General features: G+C 33.0%; 1 protein-coding gene across 1 annotated transcript; it reads left to right on the top strand.

Moving 5' to 3' along the window:
* The first annotated feature begins 3,356 nt into the window (after nucleotides 1-3,356).
* LOC135925927 (exostosin-2-like) lies at nucleotides 3,357-8,868 on the top strand. Its single transcript, XM_065461515.1, has 8 exons — nucleotides 3,357-3,397; nucleotides 3,573-3,765; nucleotides 4,817-4,956; nucleotides 5,039-5,288; nucleotides 6,041-6,298; nucleotides 6,526-6,831; nucleotides 7,103-7,231; nucleotides 8,617-8,868. The coding sequence occupies exons 1-8, from the start codon at nucleotides 3,357-3,359 to the stop codon at nucleotides 8,866-8,868; spliced, it is 1,569 nt and encodes a 522-aa protein (XP_065317587.1).
* Nucleotides 8,869-9,473: the final 605 nt, after the last annotated feature.

Genomic DNA, 9,473 nt, shown 5'->3' on the forward strand with positions numbered 1-9,473 from the left:
CAATATAAGATATAATAATTTAAATTTTCATTATAATAAATTTTAATATATTTAGAAATGTTTGAAAAATATATAATAATACTATTAAAATAAAAGAACGGAGATGGTGTGACGCAGGGAAACAAAAATGAAAAAGGGACGTAAGCGTTGTCTATGATAGCTCTTTGGCTAGAAGGCTACCATTGAAACTGATATAATTAGCTTTGTGAATCGCTATGGATAATCGTTGACGAAGAAAAAAACCCTCTCGAGGTTCTTCTGAGAGTTTGATGATTTGTGATCCTAAGTTTTTGAAAAATGCTAAGGCGAGTTTGCCGAAGGTGCCAAGAGTGGTTGATATGATTGGGATGAAGCAATGATCGTTTATTATTTCTGTGTATTTAGAAATTTTAAGTTGTTCCTTCTGGTCAAGGATGTTGATGGCGTGGTTGGATGGGGCCAAGGGGTCAATACAGGAATAGTCCCATACCAAAAGTTGGCCTCTCCTCCATGGGATTTAAGAGATCCCATCAGGACGTTTACCGTCAGATCTAAAAAGACCCTGTGGTTCTAACGTGGAAGGAATTTGGGCGGATTTCAGAGCATGTTGGATGATTGTATTACATTGCTTATGTCTGATGAATCGTCCATTGCAGGAGCGACAATGTAAACTATGTCTACCCTTCGAGTCAACTGGCGAGTTGCGTCCTGAGCAGATGTGGGGGTGAGTGATGGAACAATTTAGACGAATGCCGATGGCATGGGTAAATTCATTGTTGGATAGTTGAAGCTGAAGATTGGTAGATGGGATGGCCTCAAGAAACTCATGTCCCGTACCATTGAGCAAGGAAGAGAATAGGGTGCGGTCGGTAGATTGCATGCTAGATAAGAGAGTTTCAACGCAGCGAGCAACCACTGGTGCATCCCAGTCTTTCTGTTTATAGGTTGTGGGGGGATGAGAATCAGCATTGATCCTTGTTTTCCAAATATCCATAGCAACGATTAAGGAAAGGTCTTCTTTAGAATTATGGGCGGTGGTTATTGGCTTTGTCAAGAGACTACTCGATATGAAAGTAGTTGTTGCTAAGTCAAGTAGAGATCTGATGCCGAGACCACCAAATTTGGTTGGAAAAGTTGCTTGGGCCCAAGCGGTTTCGTTGAATCTGATATTTACTATTTTTTCGGTTAAGTCCTTTATTCCTTTTTCGTAAGTTTGGAGAGGAATAGGATAATTAAAAATTCGTGTTGACCGAAGTGCGTAAAGAATCCTTGGTATAAAAAAGAAATTTTTTAGCAAAAAAAGGACTTGTGTGATGGAAGAAGTGTAAAGATGTCCTCCAGTTTAAGGAGTATGTCAAGTGTGGAATGAAAGGTGCTTATTGCCTCGTGTCCTCCAACAGGCGATCCTAGATGTGTTAATTCAACGCTTGATGTGAATTTGAAATCGTGAGTGTTGAGAGCATTAGAATTTAAAAGTGAGAATTCAAATTTGCTCTGGTTAAGCGAAAGTCCAATGGCTGTGCCCATATCTTTAATTATGGTGACTGCTTTGGCAATTTCACTACTGGGACCACTCAAGATTTCATCATCAATATACCAAGCGTGGAGCGATAGAGTACATGAAGAGTTTATTGATTTTATCATGTCATTGATTCCAAGACTAAAGAGAAGGGATCCGAGAGGGTCACCTTGTTGGATACCCTCGACAGAAATATCTTTTCTTTGTTGAATTGTAAGATTGTTGGTGATTGGTAGCAAGAGAAAAGAAATTTGGTATAAGCGGGGAAATGGAAGCAAGTTGAATGTAGGAACGTGTTGCGCGAAAGAGTGTTGTAGGCGTTAGAGAAGTCAATTTTTACTAGGGATTCGTTTTTTGGGTTATTTTCAAGGTGAATTCTTGTTAAGTGCACAGCAGCTTCACACCCACCAGGTATCCCTACACCAAGTTGATAGGGGCTTAGAATGTGTGCGGCATCGTGTTTGATTCTAGATGCGATTAATTTAGCGACGGCGATGGGCCGATTGTCCTTGTTTGGTTTTTGGAGTGCGATGAGTCTGGCACCGAATAGTAAGGGGGTAATAAACCTGGGTACGTCTCCATTTAGGATTTTGTTGACTAAGTTTGTGATTTTAGTGAGAATTGAAACCTGTGTACAGATCACAGGAGAGGTAATGTCCTGTAAAGAAATTGGTCTAATCCCATCTAGACCATGAGCCGAATCCCGATGAAAAGATAGGATTGCTTTCCTTACTTCTTCCTGTGTGAAATCTGCTGCACAATGGGAGAAGGGTTTGGGCAATATTGGCATAAATGTTGTTGTGGGATGCTTTGATCGAAGCTTAATTAAGGTTTCTAAATTGGATTCCGCCAGAGTGTCATTGGTTGAAATGAGTTTGAGGGCCCCATTGATATTAAGACTGTCAATTTTCTTCGAAATCAATGAGGCTTTTTGTTGAAGTGGGGTTATTTTTTTTTGTTTATGGGATGTCTGAAGATTTGGGACTCATGAAGATGAGTGTTGATGTTTAAACAGGCATCTTTTATTTGTTGAGTTAATGATTTTTGGAGTGATATGTCAGGTATTTTGAAAGTATTGTACCCAAAGTTTAAAAATTTTAACCATTCTTCTTCTTTGTTAAAATTTTGCAAAAGAGAAGATATGCAGTTGCTGAGAGATTTAGCTACTTGTATTCTCGCTCCTTTGGGTATTCTCGTTATGATACTTGGTTTTGTAGGTTAAGAAAAATATCTGAGAATGAGGCACCAATTACTTGGTTTAAGGGAGAATCTATGAGAGGGGGGGGAAGCGAGTAAGTGATCTGAGAAAGAGGCGTGTGTTTTGAATGCGGACACCTGTTAGAGATTGGTCCATGAACAAAAAATTCTCCATCATTTGTTAAATGTATTGGTTTCATGCAGGATGGGCAGATTCTGCGTTCGTGGGGAATGGCCATAGGTATAAAAAATAAAAAAAATGCTGCCAATAATAAAGCAAAAGCACCTGTGAGAGGTCTGTTGATTGATGTGCAAAAATAGCGAAGGAATGATGAATATGTATGTCAGAAAAATGGAGCAACTAGCGAGAAAGATGCTCAATATGAGAGGTTTCAAATAAAAAAAGGATTAATTATTAAAAATTTTTAATTTCTAGAATTTGATTGACAATTTTCCTTTCCTTTTTTTTTCGATAGTGATTTTTATCCATGTGGTTTTTTTTCCGGGGTATTCTTTCCGGCGAGTTTTTCCTGGGGTTTTTTTCTTCCTATTTCCGATTGTAGATCTGTTTTTAATAAATATTTTAAACAACAACTTATCAAATTTAGTCCACGAAATTAAATTTTTCTTTTTTTAATAACTGACTGGATTCAATCTTAGAATGTCATATAATTTCCTGTCATCTGATCCAAAAATGTCCTCGTAATATCCTACCAAACATTTATTATAGTCTTTAGTGGGATCCAGTAGGAAATAGGTAAAATATAATTGACCAATCAAAATTCGAGAAATCTTTGGATCAGTTGAAATATATATATAAATAAATAATTAAAATATTACCCCATAAAAAAAACCGCAAACCGTCTCGTCGTCTTAGGGAGTGGCTCATTATCAACACTCAGATATTGGCGAACAACGTCGATAAAGCCATACTTTCAACATTGGCACGTGATTTGAGTCAATCCGATTTGATGCTCTTTAACGAATTCTTTCGCGGGACCAAGAAATTCAAAAACGATATCCATCGATCAAAGATGGGTAAATATTACGAATACGTTCCACTCTTGAAGGTTCGCCACAGATGATAAAAAAAAAAATTTACTCTTTTTTTGAGGATCATTTTTTAATTTTTAGTGATTTAAATTACCAAAATATATGTGTGATTAAGCCTAATACATTATTGTTCTTCGAAGAAGTCCTCATAAAATTTATCAATTTTTGCAGATTTAATCATCCAATATTCATATTTTAGAGTTTTAAGTTTCTTGAGGCATCCATATCTGCAAAGATTTAGATTGTATCTTTCCCCTAATCCAATGATGGGGAGGTCAACTCCCCCCCCTTCCCGTGATGAAAATACAAATGATTGCAATTATATAAAAAAAGATGAATGTCGAAAGTGAATATGTGTATGTTGACTATGAGACTACATCCCTGAAATTTTTAATGGCACGTACGATATTCCGCCGGTTAGAGGACCCTTACAAAAAAAAATGATATCATTGTCTTGTATCCGTATACTGTTGTATACTTGCAATATGAAGTAGGGATGCATGACAAGACTTAGATATCGTTAGAATTTTTATACGGGGTTAGGGCTCTGTGCGCAATAGTTATTTTGTACGAGCCTTTAAAGAACAGTAAAAAAATTTAAGTTTTATTTTGCGGTCCTTGTATACATCAGTGAAGTAAATAACGTGTTACATCAAAATCGCTTAATGACAATACGCGTGCGTATTGCCTTAGTCAACATACGCGATATCTTGCTAAATTGACTGAATATTTTTAGGATAGATACTCGACACATTCCTGGAAATACATTTTAGGCAATTTATTTCCGGAAATGATTAGAATTTTTTAAAATAGCGAATTAATATGATAATTCGTAGTAAATAGCAGCCATTTTTACTTAAAGTATTTGATTAAGAACTTTTATGGCATCATCATTGATTTATATACCATCCCCCTTATTGAATGTGACATATGTAACACAAAATATTCCCTAAACGATTATGATAATGATCAATTTCGAAAAATGATTGACATTACTAACGAGATCGATGTATCTAAAACGAAGTTTATCATGGATTAATTAACGATTATTTAATTTTTTTTTTTCAGAAATCGAATTTTTGCTTGATACTGCCCAACTGTCATTTAACTTCCCTGGACATTTCGGAGGCCATGATGACAGGTTGCATCCCTGTCATAGTCTGGTCCGACTTTATTCTACCGTTCGAGGAGGTGTTGGATTATTCTAGGTTATATCACTTTTTACTAAAATTAGTTCTCTTACTAATCATAAATATCTATCCAAATAAATTACGTTTTTAAATATTCTAGGTTCTCCATAAGAATATCCGCTAGTCAGTTAACGAAGACCCTGCCCTCATTTTTGCGACAGAAACAGATCACTGACAGGATCGATGATTTGAGGGAGCAGGGTTCTTTCATTTGGCACAAATACTTCAGCTCGATCCAAAGAATCACTACGACAACCCTGAGAATCATCGATCAAAGATTTAATCCCAAACCTAAAAATGGAACGAAATCTCTTTACTATCAATGGAATTATAAAAGCCGGCAAATCAATGTTAAATATTTTTCATCTTCCTTTGTTTTTTTCTATAAAAACAATATGCTATTTCTAACAGTAAAAGAAAAGTTTTTAAAAAAATGATCATTAAATAATTAGTCCTAAAAATGTATAATTTTGAGGATGAATGAGTGATCCAAAATTGGATAAAAAAAGCTATATAAATGTAAAAATTCTGGCTAGCGATGATAAAACAACAAAGACTAAATTTTGGTAAATTTAGTTAAATAAAGACCAAATTTTGTTAAATTTTAGTTAAATAAATATCAAATTTTGTCAAAATGTATCTATTATACATCATGACCCTCAGTTCCTTGCTGGATAAGAACCCAGGTCTACTACTAGAGCCCAGACAGGTCCGTGTCGCCGGCATAGGCACACAGGGCTACTAGGCCGCTAAATTTTGATGAATTCTAAGGACCGCCAAATTTCGTTTCTCGTTTGTATTCATGAAAATAAACGTAAATAATAATTAAAATCTTCGACGAGAAACTATAACTACTTAAAAATAGTCGAAAGGAAAATAATGGCCATATTTGACAAAAGACAGAAAACCGAAAAAAAGGCAATAAATTTTTTTTGGCTAAAATCTTGGATTTCGCCATTTTTTTTAAAAAAAAATTACTAAGATCGGGGTTTTGTTTTAACAAAAACACCAAACATATGGTTATTGTAATATCCTACGAAATGATTTCACGTTTAATAAGTTTTTTTATTTCTCTTTCACACTATAAAAATAATTGGGACAGAGAACCAAATTCGGACCTATCCTACCACTGCCTCGCATGGCTAACAGATACGGGACCATGAAGTCTAGTCCGGCGACCCAAGGATTTATCAGCATCGTGCTAACTTTCGACAGATGGAAGAGTTGCAAGGATATGATCAGAAAATTACTCAAGGTACCCAGTAATCTCGCGATCCTGGTCATATGGAACAACCCGAACTTGAAACCCCCTACCATAAATACATCAGAATTCCACAACCCTCTAGATAGACCTATAATGGTATTCGAAACATCCATGTATATATATATTTATACTCAATATATATAGATATATATTTATAATCTCCGTAAGACCGGTTTACTTTCCTATTATCTCAATGTTAGATTTTTTTCATTCTCAATTTGCCTTCAATCTTGCTTTCTTTCTTTCTTTCTTTCTTTCTTTCTTTCTTTCTTTCTTTAAAATATTATTAAATGTTTTATTTTTATTTCCCATAATAATGGAAGCTATCAAATATGACAACGAATGAATTGGGGAACCGTTTTTTACCCCTCAAAAGGTTAATACCACCCGAGTTTCTTCCTAAGATTTCCATCCCAGAATGCGTTCTATCCATCGACGACGATATAGACATGTTGACGGTGGATGAATTGGAATTCGGGTTTCAAACTTGGAAGCAAATGCCCGATCATATAGTAGGGTTTCCTGGTAGGGTTCATTCCTTAGACCCTCTCAGGAATCATTATAGCTACGATTCAGAATGGAGGCCTAATATATCCATCATACTAACCGGAGCTGCTTTTTATCATAGAGTAAAAAAAAACTATAAAAAAAACAAATTTAAATGCGTAATTTCTACCTTATTCCTAATCAGTTTGGGTTTTTTTTTTGTTTACGCGAAATTTCTAGTAAATAATTTTCTTGTAATTGACCATTTATTTTAAAAATTATTATTATTATTTATTATTATTATTTATTATTATTATTTATTATTATCATTTATTATTATTATTTATTATTATTATTTATTATTATCATTTATTATTATCATTTATTATTATTATTTATTATCTATCTTTTTAGCATTTCCATCATTTGTACACTTACCTTATGCCGGAAAAACCTAGGAGATTCGTCAATAATCATTTCAATTGCGAAGATCTCGCAATGAATTTTTTGATCGCGGACATATCTGGCAACCCGCCTATTAAAGTTTGTTTTCTCATCAAACACATTTATAACAAAAAATTAAAACTAATTATACCCTCGAATTTGTTTTTTTTTGTGTTTTTTTTTGTTTTTTAAACAATTAATGAAAAGATTCCTTATAAAATTAGAATATCGTTAAATTTCTTATTTTTGAATATTATTTTTTGATATATATAATAAGAAATAGGATATTTCTGTTGTTTCTCAGTATATTTTGTTATTTTTACAACCTTAAATCATTGTTAGTGCATTTTCTTTAATATTGCAGATATAAAAAGACCAATTCTATGATTTTTAGAAAATTTTATAATGAACTTTTGAACAAATGATTTATATATGTTAGCATCAATGTGTTCTAGCAGGTATAAAAGGATCCACTTTATTAGAAACAAGAACTTTTTTGAACAAATGATTTATATATGTTAGCATCAATGTGTTCTAGCAAGTATAAAAGGATCCACTTTATTAGAAACAAGAACTTTTAAACCAGTAATGTATATATGTTAGCGTAAATTTGTTCTTCTTTTCTCAGTCATCATGTTATTTTTGCAAATCTTAGATCTTTATTAGAGCATTTTCTTTAATATTGCAGATACTTTATGATTTTTAGAATATTTTTTCTTAAACGTTTGAATTAATGATGTATATATATGTTAGCGCCGATGTGTTTTTATCGGTTCAACTTTTTTTTAAATCTAATTTTATCGGAAATGTATTATGGCATAGCATGTTTGGAGTACCTATCCTATGAATTCTACATAATTATGCCGTTAACCTTTGAGTCATTTATCATTTATGTAAAAAGATAATCTAAGGAAAAAATTATTATAAATTATATTAAGTTAAAATGTTCACGGCGAAAGTGTACTGATTATTTATAGGGTAGATATTTCGAAACATGACAGATGTCATTTCAGGTAAAATTGGATTTTTTATAAAAAAATCTTAAAAAAAAAAGCACTCAAAAAAGTGATATAAAGTCAAAAAAAAATAGCAAATTGCCCGAAAAAAAACATATTTAACGCTAACATATATACTTATTAGATTGGCGAGATTAATTAATTAAAGATGATTCATATGTATCTACACTAAATGCGTTTAATTAATGAATGGTCAATCTATTAGTATTTAGCATATATGCATCATAAGAGATATACTGAGAAAAACACACACATATTGAAGTTAACATATGATGTATAATCACGTGACTTAAAAGTCGAAATAGCTCGACAATGGCAATGCGCTGCTGTTAAATGAGACCACCGCATCGCTCTTAATGTAACCCGCATCGCGGTATAACAAAATTTATGCCATGTGTCGCGCGAATTTATTCCTTATATTATTTTTATTTTTTTTAAAACAAAATTTTATTATTTATACACGTTTAGGTAACTTCGAGGCAAAAATTCGTGAATTCTAAAGTTTCTAAGGAAACTGGCTTATCCAAGAAAAACTATCAGCATAAGGATATCAGAAGTTATTGCCTCAACTTATTCACTCAGCATTTCGGACATAGAATGCCACTGAAGACCGTAGAATTTCGCTTCGACCCCGTGTTGTTTAAAGTAAAATCCACTGGGAAAGATGTCAAATCGAACAAGAAAACTGTTCCCTTATTTCCGAATGTTGGCCAACTCTGAATATATTTATTGTCCATTTTTATGGAGTTTTTTGGTACGCCGAGATGTTCAGTTGCAGATCAATGGTCGATATATTTGACTTTATAAGTTTCAAATAATTGTGAACATCATTATATAAATTATTATTTTTTTAAATGCAAATTATATACTATGCAATCCAGTATTTTCCAAAACCTTCCTTTTTTTTTGCATATAATTAATTTATTAAATTATTTTCGATCCCGGCAAATAAAATTTCAGCGCACATTTTTAATTGTTTCCGGAATTTTACGTTAGAATGTTCACATACCTTTTAACCGAGAGCCGTCTCTCGTTAAAGGTTACAAATAAATTGTCATTCGCGATAATGTTAATAATTATATGGATAATATCATATTTTTATATATAAATAAACAAAATGCTTGTTTTGTCATTCTTTAAACCAAAGGATTGCATGTTAGTTCTTTAATTTTGATCACTTGGAAAGGATTTCATCTATTTCGGAAGCCAATTTAAGGGGCTCCTAAAAGGAGTTACAAACTAATCATTTTTAAAAAAAAATTCATATTTACACTAGTATTGTTAGCGGGTTATTATGAGCGGATTTTTACAAACGGCTAAATATT

This window comes from Gordionus sp. m RMFG-2023, chromosome 3 (assembly GCF_954871325.1).
Source record: "Gordionus sp. m RMFG-2023 chromosome 3, tfGorSpeb1-WG-v2, whole genome shotgun sequence".
In the NCBI taxonomy this organism is placed as follows: Eukaryota; Metazoa; Nematomorpha; class Gordioida; order Chordodea; family Parachordodidae; genus Gordionus; species Gordionus sp. m RMFG-2023.